At 41.3% G+C, this 27,465-nt stretch overlaps 1 protein-coding gene across 2 annotated transcripts; it reads right to left on the bottom strand.

The window, feature by feature from the left end:
- Window positions 1-11,984: 11,984 nt before the first annotated feature.
- ZBTB21 (zinc finger and BTB domain containing 21) lies at window positions 11,985-25,536 on the bottom strand. Of its 2 annotated transcripts, XM_089511967.1 has the most exons (4): window positions 25,445-25,536; window positions 17,998-18,108; window positions 14,450-15,641; window positions 11,985-13,465 (listed from the first exon to the last, which is right to left on the bottom strand). In XM_089511967.1, exons 3-4 carry the CDS (start codon window positions 15,626-15,628, stop codon window positions 12,482-12,484), a joined length of 2,163 nt encoding a protein of 720 aa, XP_089368093.1. In that variant the 5' UTR covers window positions 15,629-15,641; window positions 17,998-18,108; window positions 25,445-25,536; the 3' UTR covers window positions 11,985-12,481. The 2 variants fall into 2 exon arrangements, with proteins under 2 accessions (XP_089368093.1, XP_089368092.1); XM_089511966.1 differs by having other exon boundaries at window positions 11,985-15,641.
- Window positions 25,537-27,465: the final 1,929 nt, after the last annotated feature.

Genomic DNA, 27,465 nt, shown 5'->3' with positions numbered 1-27,465 from the left:
AAAAAGTTAGAAACCTGGCAAATAAAAAAGTAAAAACACAATTAAGCAAGTTATCATTTTACAATGCCTTTAGATTTTTAAAAGTGCAAAGTCCTTCAAAATGTAATGAAGTTATGTCTTGCCTTTTGGGGCAAGGAATTCCACAGTCTGAGAGCAGTCACTGAGAAGGCTGTCTGGTTCAAAACATACTGCAGAAATAATCCAGTATGAGACCGCTTTAATTACCCTGGCTCAGTGCTAAGGAATCCTGGGAATTGTCATTTATTGTGCCACTAGAGCTCTCTGAGAGGTGGCTAAATGTCTCACAAGACCACAGTTTTCAAAATTCCCTAGCATTGAGCTAGGACAGTTATTTCTGCAGTGTGTTTAGGACCTCTCTCTCATGTCCTCACCAGATAGACCTGCGATGATGATGGAACAAATAGAAAGCCTTTCCCAAAGATCTCAAGACACTGACAAATTCATATATGAAGATAACAGTCTTTCAGATGATCTGGACCCAAGCCAGGTTTTATAGGTCATAACCAGCACTTGACTTGAATTCATCCCTTGCACTGAAATAAATTATCCAAATATTACGCGTTTGATTTCAGATATAATGTGCATATTTGGTCATGCACATAATGACATGTTATGTTGTGATTGTGCTAAAGCACATGAAGAGAAGGGCTTAAATACCCCAAAGGCACCAGAGCCCACCTGATCTTGGAAACTAACCAAAATCAGCCTTTGTTAATACTTAGAAGGGAAACGGCCAATGAATATTAGGTGTTCTAGGCTATATTTGAGGGCCAGTGTGGTGTAATGGTTTGGACACTGGGGGATCTGGGTTTGAATCCTGGCTTGGCCTTGGAAACCCACTAGGTGACCTTGGGCAAGTCATACTCTCTCAACCTCAGATGATGGTAATGGCAAACCCCCTCTGAAGAAACCTATCAAGAAAATCCTGTGATAGGTTTGCCTTAGGAGCTCAAGACACCTATTTTTCAGGGAGGTCATTCAGGTTGGCACAACAATTGGTTTAGTGTTCTTCTTTAACTTTACTTTAATTTTTGATATTAGTAGAACATGGTCTGTGCTACAATCTGGTTATGGTCTTGTATTTGTGGAGAGAAAGGAGCTTCACCATCTTCTGCTTCCGATTATGTTGTATATTTGGTTTCTTTACTGGTCATCACGTGATGTTCATGTATACAGTTGCCTCTTTGGTTGCTGGAAGAATGTATTAGTGATAAATTGTGTTGGCTTCACCAGTGGCATCACTAAGGCGGTGTGTGTGTGTGTGGGGGTGCAGATTGCACCAGGTGATACCCTAAAACCGAGGGGGGGGGGTGACACCACTTCTCCTCAAATACCTCCCTTTTGGCAGAAATGGTCTGTGGCATTCATTTGCTTCCCTTAAACATGCAAGATGGTGGGAGTGGGGTGAAGTTCAGTAAGAGGAGAAAGGAGAGGGCTCCCAAAATTTTAAAATTAAAATTTCAAAATTTTAAATTTAAAAAAATTAAAAATTGATTTTTTAAAATTTTTAAAAAAACATTTTGACCAAATATTTACTATGTATATGAAAATACATTTAGGTTGTGCTTATGATATTGTAATTTGAAGGTATAATTTAAATTTTGCTGGTTGTTTATGTCACAACTATTAGCATTACATTCAGTAGTATATGGAGGGTGACATCAACCCTAGGAATGTCACTGGGCTTCATAGAATTCAGTCAGTCACTCTCCTGCCTAATTTGTTGATCCTAGACCAAATTTTCCTACTATCTTTGATCCTGCATTCCAATCACTTATGATTAAAGAAGTTCTGTTTTGGGATATGATCAATTTCCATCTGGACTTAATGTGTGTGTATATGCGTGTGTCACAACTATAGTTTTGCAGTAAGACTGCATCTCAATACCACTGTCCTCAGATTAATCCTCAATGCAATTACTGGGGATTCTCTCTCTCTCTCTCTCTCTCTCTATATATATATATGCATGTTTGTCAGTGTGTGTATGTGTGTGTAGTATTATATTGTATCTGGATTAAGGAGAACTAGTGCAGCACAGTGGCTAAGAGAATGAGCTCTTTATTATTATTGTAATTTGTTATGTTATTTTTATTCTATTGTTATTGTGATGTATTTTTCTTACTGCTGTAACCCGCCCGGATTCTTCGTGATTGGGTGGGATATAAATAAATAATTTATTATTATTATTATTATTATTATTATTATTATTATTATTTCTTCCATCCATCTCGTACCCATAATAAATGCAGGTAGGTGGTTGTAGCTTCTCCCAGCCCCCTGCATCTGCTATATAGGAATTATACAGATCTACCATGCAAAATAATTTTAATTAATACAAGAAGTAATCAATGTATGAGATATTTACACAAGTCCATCTGTCTCTAAGCATATAACCAACACTCTGGAGTGGCTCCACTATTTACTGTTCTGGAAATAATCCAATGTGTGTTTCTCATTTGAAAATGTTTCCCATCCTAAAATGGCATATTCAGGGTTTTAGTATTTGCCATCATTACAATCAAAGTTTACAACCCATTCTCTTTTCAACATGTTTCAGGCAGAGCACTTAAAAAGGGCAGGATTACAAAGCAACTAGTTTCCACTGGCCAGCTAGTGAGATCATGGAGTTGATGCAACACATCAGAAATAAGCAGCTAAGTGCAGTGGTGAAAAGGCATCACTCCAATTCCAAAGATCTAGCAATAGCAGAGAAACAGAGTAACAAGCAAGTAGCCCACAGCTGCACAAAAAATTGTTTGATGAGGTACATACATTTATGAGCATGCATGATGTGCAGACTGTTCAGTACAAACTCCCCAAATCTGGGATTCCCTTTGTCCCTAAATTTCTAGCCTCACAGTGACAACTGAAAATCATTCATACCTAGAACTCTTACATTTACTATGTTTACATTCCCGTTAATTTTGCCTGCATTTTTTTTCTTTCGATACCATTTCTAAATGCTCAACTGAAATTTTAAGTTACTCGAATGTTAGCAGTGTGGGGAGTGAAGGAAAGGGAAGAATGATTACATTCATTTGCATGTACAAAAACATCCAGTCTAATCTAATTACATTTAATATAACTTATTTAGATACATATGCATAAAATTTCAATCTTATAGCTGAAATACGATGCATGCTTATTTGGGAGCAGAACATCTCAGCAAGTTCAAAGTAAACATTATAGATGTACGCCTACAAACTTATAATAACTTACCAGAGAGCAAGTCCAGTGGAGCTGAATAAGCTGTAGGTCACATTGAATTCAGTGGTATGTATTTACTTCCATGCCTGCGCAGGATTGAGCTGTATGTCATGTGCTTCAATGTATACTATAAATGACCATCAAATTCCATTGAACTCATGGCATCATATTTACATGTTAGAACAGGAGTAATAGCACATAATATATTAGGAGTGCAAATGAGACAGAAACCACTCAAAGAACAAGTTTATTTTACTCCAAATTTTCATAATAAAGCTCTAGTTAAAGAAAACACTGTAGAAAAGTAATACAAAGCAGCAACATTACATTAAAAGAACAGTTCTGAAATGAGGAATTCAATCCTAAAAAAGGTTATTTAAATTCCTACTTAAAATTCAACATATACTTATTAAACTAGTATATAATGTATACAAGATGTACATAATTATAAAAAGATGTTTTCAATTTGTGTTATATGCTTTTATTTTCAAATCAAAAGCAGCCTAAATAGAATTTTACAAGTCTTATTGTAAGCTGGTGGTGGCTACACCAGTTGCCTTTTAAAGCAGCTCAAATTTAAATTGGAAGATAAGGGTGTTTTGTTTTGTGAAGTTTCTTTTGAAATGTATTTATCTATTGAGTTGACCTTTCTCTTTTAGAAAGAGAACAACCAGCATTTCAGACACCTGAAAGGGAAAAGGTTATGTATAATCATCCAAGAGCAATAAAAGGCAACACAGAGCAAAATAAAAGCATGATGCAGTCTACACTATTGAGATTCAAGAAGACCTATAAAACTTTGGAAATATTCACAACTAGACTTCTGACTTATCATGCATGTACTGTCTAAAGTTCTTATATGAAGCACCTTTACTCAAAGGTTTGAAATAAATGGCCTTTTTCAAAGAGATGTTATAATCATAAAATGATTATCTTAATCCCCTTCCTTTGGACACTGAATAGAATGCTGTTGAGACCCACAGGATATCTATCTTGATCATGTTCCTTTATAATAGGGGTGGCCAAAGAGTAGATTGCCATGTATTCTTGAACTGTAACTCTCATTCTAGCTATAGCCAATACTGAGAAACAATGGGAGTTGTAGTCCAAACACACCAGGAGCTCTTTCACAGTTAAAATGCTGTGATTCCACTGTAACTACCACGGCAGCATCCTGTGGAATCCTAGAATTTGTAATTTAGGGAGGAGTATTTTGAATTCTCAGGTTCAAGTGCCTCACCACACTACAAACTCCATGATTCCATAAGATGTTACTATGGTGGTTAAAGTAGAATCATAGCGCTATAATTATGTAGCATGGAAAGAGCTCCCTCCCTGCTCCAGAAGAAAGATACACCATGCCAGGGATCCTAAGTAGTATGGCACTGTTGCAGAAAAAATTAGTTCTATAAATGCTTTTAATACTGATGAACAATTACCACAATAGGAAAAGGTAATGACAGGCCAAAATAAAGCTGCTTCGGGTCACCTTGGAGGTATGCTGTTTAAATGATGCATGCGTCCTAAGAGCCCAGAAGCCATGCCAAAGCCACACTCCAGTTCTAAGGATTGGAGTGTAGCTTTGGTGCAGCTTCCGGACTCTTAGGACACATGCATCAATTAAACAGCATACTTCCAAAGTGACCCGAAGCAGCTTTATTTTGGCCTGTCTGTATGGGGCCATACTTTGATATTACCCTAATATTCACACAAGAACATGTAAACAATTTCCCCAGAAACAATAGGCACACGCCAGGGAATTAAACAATGGGTGCATACCATTTTCAAAGCACTCAAGGAAATAGTGGAGGCATCATTACTAATAACCATTTCCTCATTATTGTTGTATGCCTTCAAGTCATTTCTGACTTATGGTAACCCTAAGGCAAACCTATAATGGGAGTTTTCCTATCAGAGGGAGGTTGCCTTTGCCATCTTCTGAGGCTGAGAGTGTGACTTGCCCAAGTTCATCCAGTGGGTTTCATGGCTGATTCGGGATTCAAACTCTGGTCTCCAGATTCATAGTCCAACACTCAAATCACTACACCATGCTGGCTCCCTGTGCCTCCAATAAATAGATGAGGCAGGTTTTATAGTTTCAAATACCTATAATACCTGTTGAACCAGGTAAGACTATGAGACAACCAGTCTGAACTCTCAAAAGCAAAAAAAAGAAAAGGAATGTTGTTTGTATGTATCCCAAGAGTCTGGTACCAATTAAATATATGATGCTAAATGAAAATGTAAAAAGAGAGGAGTGTATTACTTTACAAACAAAATAACCAAAGTTACTGTATAGTTTTTATCAAACCCAAGTTGAATTTATCGACATTTTCTTAGACTTGATAGTAGGGTTGGATTTATGGGAATTACTCCAATATTTCACTGCATATATACTCACTAATTTTACAGTGCCAGATGGTGGCAAGGAATTAGTACAGAACAGTCAAAAACTGTTTCAGCACCCAGGAAGCGCTGCCACGAATTCAGAAGCAGGTAGAAGCAGTAAAAAATTCACAAGTAACACAAAGGCAAAGTCTCCAATGTGTGCTAAGTGCAGGATGACACTGATGTAAGCTATTGAAATCATCAGATTTAAGGAAGGGTGAATAGTCTGATACAAAAGTCTTATAAACACAGCCAATGGTTGTATGTGTGTTTATGTGTGGCATAATCTAGGATGTAATTCTAAACATACTTACCTAGTAGTAAACTTCAATCAAGTTCACTGGGACTGACTTCCAAGTAGACATGCTGTTAATTACCAATATGATTGAAAAAAGCTAGTTTTCTGATTTCCCGTTTCCCTTTCACAAAAATACAATAAAGGCAGAAAAAGCAATTCTGGTACACTTCTTAAGTTTGTGTTCATACCTTCATACTACCTATATATGTAGTCTTTATTTTAATATCTATTATCTTAAATATTCCCTTTGGAGTTGCCCATTGATTTCTACAGCTCGCTGGAAAGATGTATTTGTATACAGCATTTAACAAAGCTCTTGGTCAAATCTAAAAACTTTTTATTCAATTGTTGTTGATTATAACAGATGTATGTTCATTAAGCTTTGTTAGGATAGTAATCCAATTATTGCCATGAGCCCCATTTAAATTCCTTCAATTTCAAGGATGACTCTTGTTCATATTGACATGAAATTTGCATTTAAGCAACTGGTGCATTTACACTGTTAAAATAATGCACCTTGACACCAATTTAAGTGCTGTACCTCCATCCTACTGAATCCTGGGATCTGTAGTTTTACAAGAGCTTTAGCCTTCACTCCCAGAGTGCTGGTGCATCACAAAACTACAAATCCCAGGTTTCTGTAGGATGAAGCCCTGGCAGTTAAAATGGTGTCAAAGGGCATTATTTCTAGTGTAGATGCACTCTTAATGAAAGAGGAACACATTATGTCCATCTTAGCAACAGCCAGAATAAAAACTACTGTAATAAAGCTTTAAGCCTGCTATTTTTCTTGCTACATACCCCAAATCCTTCCATATCTGAAAAATTGTGAACATTATTAGATAAAAATAGAAATTCAAGTAAAAAGTCAAAGCCCTTTTCCTTACAGGAAGACAATACTATATTCTAAAACACTGCAAAAATTAAATGGGATAATAACAAATTAAGTTTTCACTTATTTTTTATTACAGTCAAACTAAATATATTCCTTGAACAAGATTCAAACTATATAATAAACACATCTTCCATAATTTATAACTATTAAAACATATATTAATCTTTCAGTGGAAGTATATTTATTCGATGTTCAAAATAAAACACTCTTAGGTATTTTTAAAAGTAGTGAATAAAAAGCTTGAAGGGAAACCTCTGTTTTAACATTTACAAAAACTTTGAGAGGGAAGGTTTGGTGTACACACACACACACACACACACACGTCTGAAAACAATCATATACAACAGTCTCACCATTAGGAAAATACATTAACCGCAGATACTACATTGTTATTGTTTCTGAGGAAAAGCCCTGTTTCTTTAAGAGGTGTAGCACACTTTTTAAAAACTGGTATTTATTGTTTTTAAGTCTCACTATAACCCCAGTGCTATCATAGTGGTAATCCTGATGATGTTTCCATTTTTTTGCTTTTTGAAGTTTAAATTAATTAGGCATGTTGTTAGGAAGGCATGTTTTGTTGTTTCTGACTAGGATTGTGATGAACTTATTTTGGCAAGGCTTTCAAGCAGAAATTTAGCAGGTGAAATATTCCCAACATGGGCTCAAGTGCTGGCAAAATGTTTCCCCATGGAATGTTTGCCTGCCATAGGTCTGTTTAAAGGCACAGAAACGCTACTAGAATAAAATACTACTAGAATAAAATACTGGTGGTAAGACTTGTAAACAACTGGCTTCAGTCCGTGTCAGAATGACTGAAAGTTCACAGAAGTTGACTTTAAAGCTTGGTGTTCAGCCAAGTGGAAAAACACAACTGGTTCACATTCTCCTTTTCCATTGCACACAATTGGTATTGATCATCTACAAGCATGCACTCATGTAGGATGTGACAGCAAGGGACACAAGGCCCTATCACATCACAATGATGATTCCACCTTAATTGCTGTGGCTGCACCCTTTGGACTCCTGGGATTTGTAGTTTGGCTGATAGCTCTAAGCACCCTTCTGTAAACTGTAAACTCCAGGGTTCTGAATAATGGGACCATGGTAATTAAAGTGGACTCATAGGGCTATAATTGTATAGTGTTAAAGGACCTATTCCTAATGCTAACTGCATATACTTGCTATTTGTTAAGTGCAAGGATATATAGTGTAAGAACTGCTGAATACAACCATAGTTTTATTCTATTTAAATAAATGGGACTGTTTCTCCCTAAATATAACAAAGCCTCACTGCTTAAAGATTGTGCATGAACCTTGTTACAACCTCAATCCATTCCTCAAGTAAAGATGAACAGGGAATAATTAAAGCTTTCTCAGGCAAGAGATTAAGGCCCGTTCCACACGGGCACCCTAGTACATGCTCAGTACTTACTAGGGTTAGGAAGGGGCATCCTTTCCGGACACCCCTAACCCTAGTACATGCCGAGCGTGTACAAAATGGCAGCACCCATTCTACATGGGTACCGCCATCTTGATGTCGCAGACGCTTAGCGTCCGCACATCGTGCAGCAGAAATGACGCCGCGAGTGCGCCATTGGTGACTTGCGGTGTCATTTCCACACTGCAAAAAGAGCCCACTTTTTGCGGGTTCTTTTTGCTGAGTCCGGGAATTGTGCGGTTTGTCCGCTGCAGTTCCTGGATGCAGCAACCAGCAGCGCCGGCAGAGCACCCTTTTTGGGCGCTCTGTAAAGCGCCTAAGACACTGCTGCAAAGTTTGTTGTTTAGAGCAGTGGTACTCAAACTTTTTTACTTCTGTGAGCCTATTTACACTTACATGCAGACATCGCACTCCCCCATTCAATATATTATATGAATAAAAACATTTTGTTTATTTAGTGTGCGTATTTTCATTCGCACATTCATGTATATTAATATTTTAACAATTTGACATCTTTCAAATTATGCTGAACAGTTTAAGTAAATTCAATATTTAACTCAACACATGTGTAAATTTTACACATAAAAAAGCTTCAGAGGAGGTGGGATCAGGGCCTCCAAGTCTCATGCCCCCCCCCCCCTTGAAAAAGTCTTGCATCTCCCCAGGGTTGTCACCCCACCATTTTGAGAACCAGTGGTTTAGATATTTATTGCAATCTGTTTGCAGTACAAAGACAAAATATATTTCTAATACTACGAATCAAGAGACTTCATTTAAAACAAAAAACATGGCAACCAGAGAATATGGTAAAAACTGCAATTCTAACGTATTTGGGAGAAACACCCAAATGGGCCCGTACAGGAGGTACTTCTTTCAGTGGGCTACAAGAAATTAAGGTCCTGAAAGAATCCTACTAGAGTAAACATGATTTTATCAAGTAGCATATTCCAGTGGTAGAAATGTGATCCTCAAACTTTCTCCATCACCAGCACAGGCAACTAATCCTCAACAAATACTGAAGCTCTGAGAGTATAATTACTGCAACAGTGCTACCATAAACAGTGACAGTGTTGCAGCTAATTTAAGCAGCTGCTGCAAGTGTCCACTTCGAAGCCTGCAATCTCCTGCTCTTCTCATAGACAATGTATGCAGCTTGACCAGGAGCCACTGTGTTTGTAGCACAGCTGCTCAGCCACTAGATGGCTTAACTCCACAGCATGCCTGGGTTTTGCTTGGTTAAGTTGTCGGTGCTGACAGGAGATTGCATCAGCATTCATGGTTGCATACAAACACTCCTATGCAAGCCACATTTTTATTTAAAGAGCTTGATATCATATTCCACATGAAATCCAAGTAATGCCTCAATGCAATCTTCTGTCATCTGTTTTGGAATTCACCTCCAAGAAGCTAATGCATGGGCACTGATAAGGAATTATGTAACTGTAATTTAAAGCATCCGCAAGGCCCAAGGATCCCTATCGCTGCCTTGGCATTAACTGGAGTTCCCAGGAAATAGAGTAAGAAAGCCCAATGCTTTATACACCTTCCATATTTCTAGAGGTGAAATGGGCAATTGTCATGGACCACACTGGCCCCTGGGACAGGATCTTGGAGGGCTACATCCACCAAGTATTTTTTTTAAAAAATGCATCCAAATGCACCCTCCCCTCGTTTTCGTCTTCTTTGGGCCATTTTTAGGGCAAGAAGAAACCCTTTCTTCCCAAAAGGGTCACTTCCTGTTGTAAAAAGCTTCTCCTGGGGCTGAAACAGGGGACCCCAATACATGAAGAAATTACTTCCCACATTCCTGGGGAACTTTTTGGGGACAAAAACATTGGGTACTAGGGGACACAAACAGCCTTAGCATCCATAATTTCTGCACCCCTGATCTAGAGCTTTGCCACTTGGATTAAGTTTGAAAGAAAACAGAATACATACACATGACAGGTGACTTTTACTTAGATTCTTGAAAAGCATTTCCCCGTGCCTTATCAAAATCTGCATCTAAACCGTTTTAAATTTTTAGTACTGGCAAGTTTTAAAATAATCCTAGCAGGGGTATAGAACTGTTTTTCAAAAATGAAAATTTAAAAGCCTTAACACACGCACGCACACACGGGCACCCAATCCCATAAAAATATACTCAGAAACAAAATTACTTTCACTCCTTATAAAGCATGAATGAATCACAGCTACTCAGTTAGTGCTGAGCATCAAACATTGCTGTGCTGTGCCATAATAAACCAATAATTAATCACAAACTAATTTCAATGAATTTGCAGCATTCGTGCCCTCACTGTTCATTAAGGTGATAGCCCATTACAGCAAGTCTCTAAGATGTCACTAGTAATAAGTTGTTGTTGTGTGCCTTTCAAGATGTTTCTGACTTATGGTGATCCTAAGTCATGGGCTTTTCTTGGAAAGATTTGTTTAGAGGTTAGCCTTTGCCTTCCTCCAGAGATGAGAGTGTGTGACTTTGTCCAAGTCCAGTGGGTTTCCAAGGCCAACCAGAGATTTGATCCCTGGTTCCAGAATTGTACTCCAACACTCACACTACTACACCACACAGTTTTAAGTCTAAATTCTTGACCAGGAAAGAGAATTGAAAGTAGCTCCTCCTAGTAAGTATCTATGTTAATGATTCTATTCTGCTATTTAAGGGCAAAAGTCTGCTATTATTTGTCACCCTACTTCACTCATCTCTCTTAACTTCAATAGAATCAATATGCACACTTGAATAAATGTGTGGATGAATAAATGTAAACCTCTGTGCACACAGAGGGTTTTGCATACATCTGAGCGATAGAAACTTTTTGGAAATGTATTCTGACCACTGCCTTAGAAAAAGGTAATGAATGTGTGAGCTAATATGAATGGCTAATATGTAGTGGAGTGAATGGGTTTACATGCTCTTAACAGCAAGCATGATTGTAGTCCAATGCCACAATTAAGTGATTAGGTATGCTTAAACCCCCTGAGATCTGTTGTCTTAATCATACTTAATGCTGCACTGGATTGAGACTCAAATATTTTAATTACTCTTTTTTAAACAAATGTACAAAAATGCCCAAAGTACATTACAGGACAGACAGAAACATTCTGCTAATTTTGAGCCCTGTATTTATGAAATGCAACATTTGTTGTGTTGCACTGCCCCCTTTTATGACCTAGGCATACTTAATAGAGATTCTGCATTTTTATTTTATTTACACATATGTAATGATATACATTTGAACTTTTTATTCAGAACTTTCTCATAACCCCTGTTAAGCTCCCAACTACCATCTAATGTAATTATGACGACTCCTCATATTCCAAACTAGCATATTCATACATTCTATTGTAATAAAACACGTCCACACCAAAGACAGGTCAGAAGAAACAACATAAAATGTAATTTTTGACACTCATTCAATGCTGTTTCATCTTAAAAGTAATGTAATTTACATTAAGATATCTGATGCCTGCTGTTCATCACATAATTCTTGTAACCAAAATATCTACAGAATATCAACCTCTGAGGATCAAATAAAGAAGTACAGTATTTCTTATTCCTACATTCTTCCTTCAAAAACTCTTTAAAATAGCTGGAGGCAGCCTGGCTGCTACTTTACATATAAAAATTCAGATATTCAGATATTGCTAACCTTAAATTGTATTGTATCTTGCACAATATCCATACATAAAATGTCAGTAACAAAAAATTCCATATAAATCAGTTTTCAGTAATGGTCAAGTTAGCTCAAAGGAGGTTTTATTTGTTATTGCTAGCATTCAAAGTCAACACAGCAAAGCACTCAAACCACATATTCCCTTATGGTCAAATGAATAACTAATATTTATATGGAGCTCATTAAAATAATCTCTGTGAAAACAATAAACTAACTGTAGGACTCCTACTACTCTTAACTTTGTTGTTGCTTTTTCTATATGAAGTCATTTCTACTGGCATCATAGGATGGGAAAGATGTAATCATATTTTAATGATTGTAATATTCTGTAACGAAACCCTAGACCACAATACCGTGAACTGTGAACAATTTACTCTGCTAATAAATTAGTTTACCATAATCTCCACAACCAAAAGAGCATCAAAACTTTCAACTTTAATTGTTAAGGGTTCTTGTCCCTCTATATGTATGTGCATATGTTTCATTTCAATGATACATCTTTAGAAACATGGAAATTAAAGAATTTTATAAAACTCCCTATAGGCACTCTTTGTACTCCCCCCCTAATTATGTGTCTGCTCATGACTCCAAAGACTAAACGCAGTTTTGAATGTCCTGTGACAGAGTTTGCACATATACTGTCTTTTGAAGGTGATAGCTGAAAGTGGTGGTGCATGGTAAAATAGTGTGTCGGACTCCTGTGGAACAAATAATTTCTCAGTAGCCAAAGGGGTTTCTGACAAGGCTGTAGGGCTATCAGGTTCCAAAGGCTGTATTTTGGGCAGAGGTGGGGGTGGAGGCAAAGGTGGGGGTGATGGAGAATTAGCTGATGTGCATATGTCAGGTTCTTTACGCACCGGCTCCTCTGTAGGTTGCGCCATATGGGACTGGAAATGACTCCACAGACGAAAATTGGTTCGGAAGGCCTTGTTGCACACATGGCAAATGAAGGGCTTTACAGAGCACAGAAGTTCCTGATGACGCTCTAGCTGTTTGTGTATAGTAAAAATTTTCCCACACTTTTCACAAGGCCACAGCCCAGTATCCTTATTAGCCACCATTTCCTTGTGTTCCCGACTGCCTTCAGAGACCTCTTCCTCTACGTCATCTGCAGGTTCTTCTTTGATCTGAACTTTAAATTGTTTGGAAACACTAAGATCTTCAGGGAGGCATGAGGAATCTTCTGAATCAAAATTATTATGTTCCGAGGAATCACTGAAGACACTATCTTCTTTGGCTGCAACAAAGTTGTTCATTCTGTTAGTCTCTGACTGGGAATGCAGCCGTGAAGTATTACTTACTTCACCATTGTGTTCCAGAACGGGTAAACAAAAATTGTCTGTGGGAGTCATAGTATTTTGATTGTGAACTTCAACTTGATGACGCCAAATACTGAAGGAAGATTTGAAAGTGCGCATACAATCTAGGCAAGTAAGTTTCTTGTATTCACATGTGATTTCATGGTCATGCTTCAGCTCTAGAGAAGAAAATCGAAGGCTGCAGTAAGGACAAACGGTTGCATTCCGACAGAGCCGTTCATGATTTCCCTGTTCAATAAGAGAAGAAAGTTTAGCATTACAAAGACGACACTGATAAACCTTTTTGTTTTCTACTGGATTTTCAATGCGAGTATCCTCTTTCGGTTTAAGAGCCTTAAAACCTCCAACTGATTTTTCCCCTGGGTGCATTTTTATGTGCTGCTTAAACTGTGATAGGAAGCGATATGCTTTCCCACAGTAGGTGCAAATGTAGGCTCCTCTGGCTCTTGACCTTAGGTTTCTTTTAATAACTTGTGCTTGTGACCCAGCCTGTCCCTGAAAACCTTGCTTGCCACGCCTTAATTTAACAATCAGAGCCTTTTTAATCTCTCGTTCTCTCACTATATCAATTAATTTCCTTTGGAATTTTTCATCCAAGACAGTATGTGAGCTGGAAGCAGGTGAAGGGTTCTTCACAATCCCATGCTGTGTCTGGCAATGTGTCCAAACTTTGAAGTTTGTGTGAAATCTCTTATGACAAATATCACAGGCATATGGTTTTTCAGGGTTATGGTACATGTTGACATGACGATGAAAGCCTGCCGTTGATCTGAAAATCTTAAGGCAGTGTTTGCACTTAAACTTTCTGCTAGGCTTTGTTTCTTCTAGTTCACCACATTCATCTTTGCTAATGTCAGAATCAGGGTACTCAACAAAAGGGATAGGATTTGAGTTTTCCTCAAAATTGTCCTCTGATTCAGGGGAAGCATGTTCATCAACCTTAATTTTTTTGGGTGGCAGCCTTCTGTCTGCTTGAAATCTTCTTTTAGCTGGAAGTCTACTAAGATCTCTATATTCATCTTCAGTTTTAACAGAGTTACTTTTATTGACAGATGATGATGCATCCCCCACTGTAATTCTTATTATTTCGGAAGGATCTGAGAGTGGGCTGCTAGGTTCAGTTTTTATTCGTATTTCCCTAAGAGGAGAAGTTGCCTCCCTCTCTGTTGACTGGGAGGCACTAAAGGATCTAAGGCGATGTGGATGCATTACCTGTCTCCTGTCATCAGGAGCTGTGTTTTCTGAAGACTCTTGTACAGATGCCTTTTGAGAGATTACATTTAACATTCTTCCTTCTGTTTTGTTCGCCACTGAAGATTCTTGAGAAAGCTTCAGATCAAAAGACGATGAATACATAGGAACTTGACTATCCATGGACAGTGATCTCCGAAGGAGACTTTTTACAAGTGGTCCACTCCTGTCAATACTTTGGTTTTCAGGACCAGACACCCTAGAAGGAACTACTAATCCTAACTTTGAATAGTACAACAAATTCCTGTCTTCTCCTGGACCAGCTCCTTTTCCTGTCTCTCTTAACAGAAATGTAGATTCTGATGAGCTGCATAGAGACACAACTGGTGGACAAGGCCTCTTCAAGGGCACTTCAGTTATTTTTCCTTTTAGAAGCTGATCACTTCCTCCTGGTTCATCTGCCACTGAGTCCTTGTCTGGAAATGGTTTTTGTGACAAGGCTGCATTCCTTTTAATTCTGTTTTGATCATCCAATGCACCTGAGGTTTCATGAGACTTTGAGTATCTTAAAGAACTGTCTTTCAACCATCTCCTTTCATTTAATGATAAGCTATGTAAAAACTCAGGTGGCTGAGTTTGTGGTCTCTTAGTTTTGACAGCAATTGAGGACAAAGGTTTAGAATTATGGCTTATGTCATATGGGATTTGACCAACATTTTCCCGTTGTGTTTCATTTTTGCTTTGACAAACTATGACACTTCTTTTTTGGGAGCTGCTTTCATCTTCCTCTTGGAACACTATTTTTTTAAGGGGACATGCAGGTAAAGGAACTTGAGGACTTCTAGAGACAATGTTCGTAAGAAAGGAAATTCCAAGACTGTAACCCACTTCTTGCACACCTGCAAGGCTGCTTTTCTCAACGAACAAAGATGATGAGTAAATGTAATTCAAAACATTGTCAAAAGTATCTGGTTCACAAAAGTCAAGCTGAAACACTGACTGAGATTCATTTTCTTTTTTAGTGAACAGAGTCTGAAAGTATTCACTGCTGGCAGCCAGAACATTTTTATGGGCTCGAAATTTTTGGTCTCCAACTATAAGGACAACATCACAGAGTTGCCCTTTCAGACGTTCTTCATTTAAAGCACTGAGAAGAGAAATAGCATGTGCTGGATTTATATAATGTAAGAGTCCCTCCATGATTTAGATTTACCTGAAAAATATAAAAAGACAAAAATACAATGTAGTTTCAGTTCAGTTTAAAACAAGGAAGTTTTTTTCTCTTTACCATTAACAGATCGAAGCATCCCAAACATCAAGAAAGAGGCATACGGCCCTCTATATATCATAGGTTCTAACTAAACATTTAATAGCAATATACAATTTGTAAAAAATCAAGCTGTCTAGAAAGAAAACTACCATAGGAGTTTGCAATAGGTCCACCACATGAAGCAAATAATTGTTCTATATATAAAATGGCTAATTTACCTTAGCTGACACCCACTGATAGTGATTACTATCGAAGTAGCTAAGTAAGCTTTTTCAAAAAATTACTTTGTGTCTTCCCTGTTCATCTGTAAATCTTAACACAATTAGAACTCCCAGCTTGAAAGCAAACTACATATAAATGCTTAAGGTCAGATTTTTAAACAACATTAATTTGTCAACACAGATTAAGGCTATAATTTTAAACATATTAAGACATAAACTCTGATCAATACAGTGTACCCAGTGGAACTGATTTCAATGGAAACCATTTGCAACTAATTTACACAAATTGATAACTTAGTATCTTTTGAGAGCTTAGCCTTTTGCATGTTAAATATATATTCTAAGGTAATTAGTGCTCATTCCCTTTTATTCACAGTCTTCTGAAGCATCTTGTTGCTGAAGCTGGTCTCTTAAGAATATTTGGACCAGTGGTTCTCAAACTTTTTACCCTTTCCATCCCCTTCATATCTGCATACAGACTTTGCACTCCCTACACTTGACACAGTATATGAATAAAAATATATTGTTAGTTTAGTGTGCGTATTTTTGTTCACACATTCATGTATATCATATATTAATATTTTATAAGGAAATAGTTCTCCTCCTCCCCCCACCCCTCAGTCAGGGGTTCCAAGCATCCTTCTTGTCTTTCTCTTGCCCTCCAGGACAGAAAAGGTTTGGGAAGTGGAGGAAGAGGAGAGACCAGGGATTCCAAGGTTTTGACTCCCCTTGAATAAGTCTCACTCCACGGGGGTTCAACCCCACAGTTTGAGAACAACTAATTTAGACTATACTATTATACAGACTTAACTGGAAGTTGTTCTGCTAAATTCATGTAGGACCTGATTCCATACAAACAGGGGCATCACTAGGGGGGTATGGGTAGTACCAGGTGACACCCTAATGGAGGGGTGACACCTCTGCTCCCTGAACATCTGCTTTGTGGAAGAAATGGGCTGTAGCGTTCACCCTCATCCCTTTAAAATGCTGAAGAGATGGTGTGAGTGGGGAGAGGGTCAGTGGTAGGAGAAAGGAGAGAACCTAGGGTTTTTTTTTAAAAAAAAATTAAATTTGAACTTTTTGAAAAATTTGCTTGGTAAATTTCTTACTCTGAACTTTTGTAGGTAGTGAGGGAGAGATTCTTACATCCAGAATGCCAGATCTGCAATTTTGTATAACACTATTAAGTTTTACTGACAAAGTAGATCACTCTTAATCCAGGCGGGTATGCATTAGCATTCTTGTACACTGGGAATATTTTCCAGCCACCCAATTTTTGAATTTACTTTTCTGTCAACTGGGACCCAAATATACATTTATAAGTGAATGCTTGCATTTATTGCCTGTCAAATTTTACCTAAGATCACAGTGCTGATTTATGCTGTTTTTCTCACTATCCATGCAGACTGTATTTTACACTGTATAATCGGCATAGAATATTTATTCACAACTACATTTGATGTTTAGGCCTTTTCCGATTATACATTGGGGCCTCCAGATCCATGAATTCAACCGATTGCAGATTGTCATGCACCATATTATTAAATAGTGGCAATGTGAACTGAAGCGTACACATTCACATCACCGCCATTTAATATGGAGTGTCATCATCTGCATTTTTTTGTATCCACACAGGGTTCTGGAACCAACAATGGCAGATCTGAAGGGCCCACTGTAATGCTTAACCAAACATCAGTATTACACAAATGTGCAGCAACAAACTGGGCTTACATACAACATATTTTTCTCTCCTCTTCTGGCACAGCTATAAGGAAACTGAAATAATGAACTTCCTATTTAAAAATAAAGTTCTCTCCAGCTCAGATGCAATGGGGAATTCTAATCAATCTAAAACAGGAAAGGGATGTTTCCAATCTCTTCCTGTGGCCATGTCAGGAGGCGAGCAAGGAGACGTGAGACCACGGCTCACTGCTGCTGATTCACATAATGCTAAACAGTGCTTTAGAATTATAATTGAAATGAGCCTTGGTCTTTTGCCAAATAATGTTCCTCATACAGAATGTTTCTCAAGCAGTACAATCTTAAAACAAATTAAACTTAAAATAACTGAGACCTACCACAAAGCTTTCTTTTCTTCTTCTCAAATACACCCCAAAACCACAGAGCTCTTACACGCAGAATCACATTTTCTCCATAATTTACGATTATCTTGAAGTCTGTACCTCAGTCTGAGAGAATGGGGAATAAAAAACCTTTCACAATCATTAGCATACAAAACAAAGATTCCTGTCTTTGCCATTATTTGCAGTACTCATTGTCATCTCAAACTCTTTATGCTCCTGATTTTCACTTCTCCACTTTTTAAATGAATGTGTTTCTAATTTTAAAAAATCTTTAACTTAAGTTGAAAATATCACTACAAAAATTAATTAAATTATAGATTTTTCAAAATTTAGCCTGTGAAAATATAAAACATTGCGGCAAAGCCCTTTTTTAAAAGTGTTTTTAAATCAAGCATGCTGCACTTCATAATCTAATTTCTATGGTATTTCTACATTACTTCTGAGTTGTCTCCTGAACCTCTGCCTAGCCCACCTTCTTTTTCTGTATTTGTCTGCATTTAACCTGCAAAGTGTTGTTCAGGACAGAATGCAGTAATATTTTTAAATGGCTTGTCCTTATCACATCAGTGGCATGCATTTCTTCTGCTGACTGTTCAGTTTCCTAATCAGGTTGTATGGGGGAGATGTCTCTTCTGGTTCACTTCAAAATTTATTGGGCCACCCTGCCTGAATGTGTAGTCCTGGCTGCAATAAAAATAGATTATGTCTGTTGTTGCTGCAATGCCTCCCTTCAGCAAGTGATTCTCATGTTACAATAGCTCTACTGGCTACTAGTTGTTTCCAGGCACAGCTTATAGTATTGATCAGTGGTGGCTAGAGGCTTCCATGTGAACAAAGCAATGAAATCACTGTGTATTAGTCTGACCTTTAAAAAACAGATTTCCGAATTACAAAACCACATCCTCAAAATAGGTTCAGCACTTTGAATAATCCCTTTAAAGTTCAGAGTAGTGCCCAAAAGTAGATTCACAACTAACTGAAGTGATAGCCAACACTGGAACCATGTTATTTGAAAAACCACACTCCCATCTGGGTTATAAGACCCTCAGAAGTTCTCCCGACAATCCTTCATGGGATGCAAATTTGCCAGAAATGGAAGTGAGGGGGAAGGCCTTCTTGGTGTCTGCTCCTGAGTTCTGTAACTTCCTGCCAAGCGAGGCCAAGTTAGCTCCATTTTTATGTCCTTCTGTTGGCAGACATATGTTCGCATGTAGAGAGGCATTTAACCTTTGACTTGTTAATTTGCTACAATAAATTTTTACTGGTATTATTTTTGTAATGTTATTGATATGCTTTAATCAGTTTTCTTCTATGTTTTGATTACAGTGTTGTCTTTTATCTTCTATTTCATTGCTGCTAATCACGTTGAGAACCATTTGTAGTGAAAAGGCAGTTATAAAGTCAATAAATTAGAGTTTAACTACATTAGCACAAACTGCTGAAGAGCACTGCTTGTTTTTTAACAGATGCCATAGTAAGACGTCAACGATTAAGGGACATTACACTTACTGCTTCCCCTGGCACTCCAAACTGGCTTTATACATTTCACCTTGATGTTTACTAACATTGACATCTCTGTACTGCTGAATGTTACTAATGTTAACATCTCTGTGCTCCTGAAACAAACAGCTAATGTAAAGATATTTATGTTGTAAAAAATCTTGCCATATGAATTCACTGCTTTGCTAAAGTCTCTCACTCAAAAGCTGCTTAGAGCGTTGTGGTGCTTCAACCCTTCGGTTAGCTTCAGGACCAGAGAGAAGGTCCTCCCCAGCAGATCTCAAAGTGTGGCCTGGTTTGTAAGGGAGAATATGAGCCTTCAAATAACCTGTGACAAAAACAGTTGTCACAGAACATATTAAGTAGTTTGGTGCTTTTTCCTTAAAAAACAACAGCAACAAACTACTTAGTAGGTTGTATAAATAGTATAAGTAATAATTGTGTATTACCTTAGTACTCCAAAATATTTCAACTTTAGTACAAGTAATATTAATGGAAAGGTACATGTTTGCATACAATTGAAAAGGCTCTGCACCTATCCTTAAAAAGTCCTTTGCCATACGGCATGCCAATATTGAAACTAAAGGAAGCTGGGTTTTTTTTAAAGACATGAAATATGTAGTATGCGGGATATGACAAGAGTCCTAGTTGATACATTAGGAAAAGTTAATGAGACATGTATTCCCTAAAATATTTTCTTCCACAACAAAAAGGATATGACTTCAAAGTAATACTTATAATAGTACTTATCATCTAGGGTTGCCATAATGGAGGACCTCGAAACCGGGACAAATGTAGGACAAGGTTTGAAAATGTAGGACATTTTTTTTTTTATTTCCTGGCTAGGAAATTAAAAAAAAAAGTCCTAGATTTTTAAACCTTGTCCTCCTCCTCCTCCTCCCGGCCTGAGAGGGAGCCTAGGCCGGCTCCCAGGCCGAGAAGGGCGAGGGGAAGCCTGGCATCGCGGAGATCTCCGCGGTGCCAGGCTTCCTCCTCCTCCTCCCGGCCTGGGAGGGAGCCTAGGCCGGCTCCCAGGCCGAGAAGGGCGAGGGGAAGCCTGGCATCGCGGAGATCTCCGCGGTGCCAGGCTTCCTCCTCCTCCTCCCGGCCTGAGAGGGAGCCTAGGCCGGCTCCCAGGCCGAGAAGGGCGAGGGGAAGCCTGGCATCGCGGAGATCTCCGCGGTGCCAGGCTTCCTCCTCCTCCTCCCGGCCTGGGAGGGAGCCTAGGCCGGCTCCCAGGCCGAGAAGGGCGAGGGGAAGCCTGGCATCGCGGAGATCTCCGCGGTGCCAGGCTTCCTCCTCCTCCTCTCGGCCTGGGAGGGAGCCTAGGCCGGCTCCCAGGCCGAGAAGGGCGGGGGGAAGCCTGGCATCGCGGAGATCTCCGCGGTGCCAGGCTTCCTCCTCCTCCTCCCGGCCTGAGAGGGAGCCTAGGCCGGCTCCCAGGCCGAGAAGGGCGGGGGGAAGCCTGGCATCGCGGAGATCTCCGCGGTGCCAGGCTTCCTCCTCCTCCTCCCGGCCTGAGAGGGAGCCTAGGCCGGCTCCCAGGCCGAGAAGGGCGGGGGGAAGCCTGGCATCGCGGAGATCTCCGCGGTGCCAGGCTTCCTCCTCCTCCTCCCGGCCTGAGAGGGAGCCTAGGCCGGCTCCCAGGCCGAGAAGGGCGGGGGGAAGCCTGGCATCGCGGAGATCTCCGCGGTGCCAGGCTTCCTCCTCCTCCTCCCGGCCTGAGAGGGAGCCTAGGCCGGCTCCCAGGCCGAGAAGGGCGGGGGGAAGCCTGGCATCGCGGAGATCTCCGCGGTGCCAGGCTTCCTCCTCCTCCTCCCGGCCTGAGAGGGAGCCTAGGCCGGCTCCCAGGCCGAGAAGGGCGGGGGGAAGCCTGGCATCGCGGCGATCTCCGCGGTGCCAGGCTTCCTCCTCCTCCTCTCGGCCTGAGAGGGAGCCTAGGCCGGCTCCCAGGCCGAGAAGGGCGGGGGGAAGCCTGGCATCGCGGCGATCTCCGCGGTGCCAGGCTTCCTCCTCCTCCTCTCGGCCTGAGAGGGAGCCTAGGCCGGCTCCCAGGCCGAGAAGGGCGGGGGGAAGCCTGGCATCGCGGCGATCTCCGCGGTGCCAGGCTTCCTCCTCCTCCTCTCGGCCTGAGAGGGAGCCTAGGCCGGCTCCCAGGCCGAGAAGGGCGGGGGGAAGCCTGGCATCGCGGCGATCTCCGCGGTGCCAGGCTTCCTCCTCCTCCTCTCGGCCTGAGAGGGAGCCTAGGCTGTCTCCCAGGCCGAGAAGGGCGGGGGGAAGCCTGACATCGCGGCGATCTCCGCGGTGCCAGGCTTCCTCCTCCTCCTCTCGGCCTGGGAGGGAGCCTAGGCCGGCTCCCAGGCCGGGAAAGAGGTGGAGGCTGCTCCTCATCGCGGCGATTGCCGCGGTGGGAAGCGGCCTGCTCCTCCTCCCGGCCTGGGAAGAAGCCTCGGCCGGCTCCCAGGCCGGGAAGGAGGCGGGGGCCGCCCCTCATCGCGGCGATTGCCGCGGTGGGAAGCGGCCTCCTCCTTCTCCCTGGCCTCGTGGAGGCCTTGAGGACCCCGCGGTCGGAGCTCCGACCGCGGAGCTGCCTCCAAGGCCTCGCTGGGGCCTGGGAGGGAGCGTCTCCGCGGCTGGAGCTCCAACCGCGGAGAGCCTTCCCAGGCCTCAGCAAGGCCTTGGAGCCGCCGCGGGGCCTGAGGTGGCCGCGGTGGGCGGGGCCGTCCCGGTTTGGGCCCCAAACCGGGCCGGGACCGGGACAGCACCGCCCAAACCGGGATTGTCCCGCCCCCCGGCGGGATATGGCAACCCTATTATCATCACACTTCTGAAACACTAGTTAATGAAACCTCAACACTAGTTAATGAAGCTGAGTCTATTGTTATATGAAGCAGTGAAATTTAGCTTAAAAAACTATGGCTACATTAGAGAATGAGTAGATAAAGAAGTGTTTTAATGGATTGTACTTGATGTAGTGTGATTTGTTTTTGTACAATTATTTCACTAATTTACTCTGTTAAAATAAAGGCCTTAATCAGAGGTGGAAACCATACAATCCTCCAGATTTTGTTTGGATTGCAAGTTCCAGCAGCCCTAGTTAGCACAAACAACAGTGAAGAATGCTGCAATCCAACACACAGGGCCACAATTCCCACCAGAGTGCAAATCCAACTGGCAGCCCCAAACAGAACAGACCCACTGAGTCAATAAGGCCATAAGTCTAAACACATGCAAATTCCATTAATTCAATTAATCTAGTCTAGCTGGGTCTGGTGATTAGATTTAGGGCAAGTATTGTCATTACATTTGATAAACATTTTACACTGCCTATGTGTATGTGCCACCACGTCAGCAGTTCACTGCATGAATTTCATAGGGTTTTCTTAGGCAAGGAGTACTCAGAAGTGGTTTTGCCATTGCCCTCCTCCGAGATGTAGCCGACAGTCCCTGGTATCCCATGGGTGGTCTTCCATCCAATTACTAAATAGACCTGACTCTGGGAACTGATACCTTCAGGATAACATATATACTCATGTATAAGTTGACTTCATGTATAAGTTGAGGGTGGATGTGAGGGTCAAAATTAGGGATTTTGATATGACCCATAGATAAATTGAGGGTAAAACTTAGGGGCATGTAACAAAGGTTGTAAATGATGAAGCAAAGGAAAACAATGCCAAAGAACCTACAAAATTCTAGCAGGCATAACCGTTTGCCCTCACCCTAAAGGTTGGCTGGTTGAGCAAACTACAATAAATGGTGGCTCTGAGATGTGTGCGTCTGCTCTTGCCTTCTGCCACTCTACTCAGAGAAGCAGATGATTCCTTTTTTGATAACAGTTAAAGTGCAGTAGTTACATTGACCCATGGATAAGTCAGCCCAGGTTTTTGAGGTCAAATTTTTACTACAATTTCTAGACTTATACATGAGTATATACAGTATTTAGGCTACTTCATTAGAAAATGTTCACACTTCATTAGAAAACTTTGGACAAATCACAAACTCCCAATTTGATCTAGCTCACTGTATACTTATGACAAAATCCTTCCGAAAAATATGTTGATGAGAAAACCCTATGCCAGGTGCCCCTTAGTATTCCCATAAGTCAGAAACATCTTGAAGGCACCTACTTAATCCCCTGTCTTGGGTATATCTCTATGTATTAATTTCTACAATTTTGGACTTATGCAAGAAATGAAGCAAAACCCATATGATTTATTGCAGTTTGTAAATCAACACAGGCTGGATCAGTGGGGGGAAAAAGAGAGAGATCATCACAGTATTCAGTACAGTGTGAAAAAGTATTTAATGATGATGCATGCTCTGGAGGGCCAAATCCAGACAATCAGGCTAACAAGAACTAACCTGGGATGTGATTAATTAGCTGTGGAATTTGCAGATTCACCCCAGAACTCTTTTCAGAACTAGGGGCCAGTTCTTGAAACCACAAGGGGATAATGGAAAGAATATACCTGTCCCTCCATATTCACTGGGGTTAGGGGCACAAGACCCCCATGAATATGGAAAAACCCGCAAATAACAAAAGCACTGTGTTTTTACTTGAGAGGACACCTCTCTAGGAATCTCTAGGTCCTCCATTGCAACTCTGGTCAACATCCCACAGACACTGACCATAGAACTGCGCTGGAGGAGCTAAAAAGGCCTAGCAGAGTATTCTCTCTAGGAATCTCTAGGTCTTTCAGTGCAACTTTTAGTTTAAGTTGACTATAGAGTTGCACTGGAGGACCTAGATATTGCTAGAGAGGATATATTAATCAAATCCGTGAATAATCAAAGATGCAAATGTCAAAGCCGCAAATATAGAGGCATGAATGTAAAGAGCTCTTGCACAGAATCCTTCCCAGGCTGCATCCGCACTGCAGAAATAATCCAGTTTGATCCTACTTCGATGCCTCTACACCAGTGGTTCTCAACCTTTGGTCCTCCATTTGTTTTGGACTTCAGATTCCAGAAGCCTCAGTCAACTTGGCCAATAGTCAGGAATAATGGGAACTGAAGTCCAAAACATCTGGAGGAACAGAGGTTGAGAACCACTGTTAAAATAAAGCAGTTTGGTACCACTTTTAACTGCCATGGCTCAATGCTGTGGAATTCTGGGAACTGTAGTTTGTCGAGGGGGGCTCTGGCACAATGAACTGCAATTCCCATAATCCTGCACTTTATTTCTGCTAATGCATGTCTCAGGGTTTTAGATAAGGAGTAAGCAATTTCTAGCCCTCCAGGTGTTGGTGGACTACAACTCCCAGCACTCCTCACCATTGGCTGTGGCTGATGGGAGCTGCAGTCCCACAGCACCTGCAGGGCCATTCCTGCTCAGTCCTCAAATGTCACACTGTGGGTCCTCCTCCTCCACCGTCATCCCAGACTCAGGATGTGAAAAGAGCATATAACTAACAACCAGGGCAGTTACAGTCAGTATCTTTTCCCTTTTGCTGATGATTAAAAAAAATAACCTGCTTGGTCAGAATGACATCATAAGGCTCAACAGCCTACCACACCCATTTTCCTGCGCATGCTCACAAAGCCCTCTCAATTCCCCCCTCCCCTCCCGCGCCAGAAACCATCCCCAGGTTAGTCGCGTGCGCAGTCATTTCTTAATCTCTGGGCACTGCGCAGGCGCAGTAAGGAACTGAGGCCACGAGCTGAGAAAAGGGCAATGGACATGCGCAGTGGCGAGCTACCAGCACGCGTCTTCCAGGACGCAAGGCAGCTGCTGGGGACCGACGCATGCGCCGTGAAGGGGTGGGGTACCCGTTTTGTAAGCGGCGCAGCCGCACACGGCACCTCGGGTGTGGTGGGGGGGAAAGGATACCTCAGCGTTACGTCAGGAAAAGACGCCTCTGTGGACGGGGAATCCCGCGCCTTTGTCCGGCGGGGGGAGCCGCCTTAAAGGGGCCGTACACGGGGGCCCGTTACTCACCTGTTTCGCCGCAGGACGGGTTCCCCCTTTTCCTCCCGCCCCGCCTCCCTTTACGACTCCGCCGCGCGCGCTGCTGCTGCCGCCACCGCCGTGATTCCATCCATCTTGAATTTGACGTCATCCCACACTAGGGATGAGGTCATCGCAGCCAACGCTCGTCACGTGCGCCTCTCCCTGATTGGTTGGCGGCGGCCGGGCGGGAGGGAGGAGAGGAGAGGAGGGGAAGAAGGGGAGCGCGAGCGCGGCCGAGGAGGAAAAAAAGGGGCCGTTGGGGGACAAGATGGCGGACGGAGGGAGCGGGTCGCTGGCTGAGTGGAGTCAGAGCCGTGGCAGGAAGACTTCGGTGCCTCCACACTGTTGAAATAAAGCAGTATTGGTTGAAAGAAAAACCACTACACATTATAAATATACAATCCGATACAATGTAGAACAGTACAGTACATATTCACACGTCTAATAAGACAAGACAAAGGGACAACAACAACAATAGTTATTTATATTCCGCCTTTTCGTGAGGAATATAACATAATGACAAGTAACTACAATAGCAGCTACAGTATCGCCACAGTCTACAACAAAACAAAGGAAAGAAAGAGGAGAAATAAGAAAAAAAGAAATGGAAAAAAGACCAATTACATCTAACATAAACATATAACGTTTAATTACCTTACTAAGGCTTCATACTAGCAACCGTTTGATATTAAATTTGTCATTAATTCATTATAATATTATGACTTTAATCCACCTTGCCTCTTATTCAACCGGTTTATAAGTAACAATCTTTTTCATGGATCTGCAAGATTTTGTTATATACAGAGGTTTTACCTCCTCAGTTGCATCCTTATTTCCTGAGTTTGGCACCACTTTTAACTGCCGTGGTGGCTCTGTCCTACGCAACCCTGGGATTTGTAGTTTTTCTAAGGGCCTGAGCATAGAAATGGTAGGAAGGAAGGCTCATGGAGACAGACAGGTGCCAAAACTGCAAAGGAGGAGAAGGCTTGTTATTTTACAGCTGATTATAAGATCACAGCAACTTTTTATCTATTTCTAAACTCAAATAGAGGGTCCAATCCCCATATCAGTTAACATTATATAATGACTGATTAACATAAGGGGCTTGCATACACACACACATATTGGTCCCTCCATATTCACTAGGTTAGGGGCACAATACCCTCGTGAATATGGAAAAACTGCAAATATTAAAAACACCATGTTTTTCCCTGAGGGGACACCTCTCTAGGAACCTCTAGGTCCTCCAGTGCAACTCTGTGGTCAACGTCCGACAGACACTGATCATAGAACTGCACTGGAGTAGCTACAATTGCCTAGCAAGAGTATTCTTTGTAGGAATCTCTAGGTCTTTCAGTGCAAACCTTTGGTTAAAGTTGACCATAGAGTTGCACTGGGGGACCTAGATATTCCTATTAATCAAATCCATGAATAATCAAAGCTGCAAATATCAAAGCCGCAAATGTGGAGGATTGAGTGTGTGTGTGTGTGTGTGTATATATATATATATATAGTTGGAAGCAAGAACAGACACAACTCTAGAACACAAATGTTCCTGAAAGGACACCTTCTGATGCTATCCAAAATGAATGTTTACATTTTTTCAATATTGTGGAAAAATATGACACATTGTACCCTATGTTTGTGAAGCAGGGCGTCTCAATAGAGATGGCAGATAATCTCTACTTGCGGTACAAACATATTCTGACAGACAAGCAGCAGGGCAACCAGAACAAGCTGGCATGGCTGATTATTTCATAGGTAAAAATGTAAGATGTGACCAAATAAAAGTTAAAAACACACCTATAGACACAAACCCATGCTTCTTAGGTCTCCAAGCAGAGTGGCCAGATGTCCTCCTTTTCCAGGAGGTGTCCTCCATTCCAAGCCTCTGACCCCGAAGGCTTAGGCAGCATCCCCCCTTTCTGAGCATTACTAGGATCCAAAACAATTGCATAAATAATCCACTTTGAGACTGCTTTAACTGCCCTGGCTCAGTGCTAGGGAAT

The sequence above is a fragment of the Sceloporus occidentalis genome, unplaced genomic scaffold (genome assembly GCF_023333645.1).
Source record: "Sceloporus occidentalis isolate IW3139 unplaced genomic scaffold, rSceOcc1.0.p SCAF_2, whole genome shotgun sequence".
NCBI classification, from domain to species: domain Eukaryota; kingdom Metazoa; phylum Chordata; class Lepidosauria; order Squamata; family Phrynosomatidae; genus Sceloporus; species Sceloporus occidentalis.
Note: the sequence above shows the minus strand (reverse complement) of the source record. Positions and strands in the feature narration are given on the sequence as shown.

What these genes read in the sequence shown, in the direction of transcription:
- ZBTB21 (XM_089511966.1), bottom strand. Translation starts at nt 15,628, where the DNA reads ATGGAGGGACTCTTACATTATATAAATCCAGCACATGCTATTTCTCTT.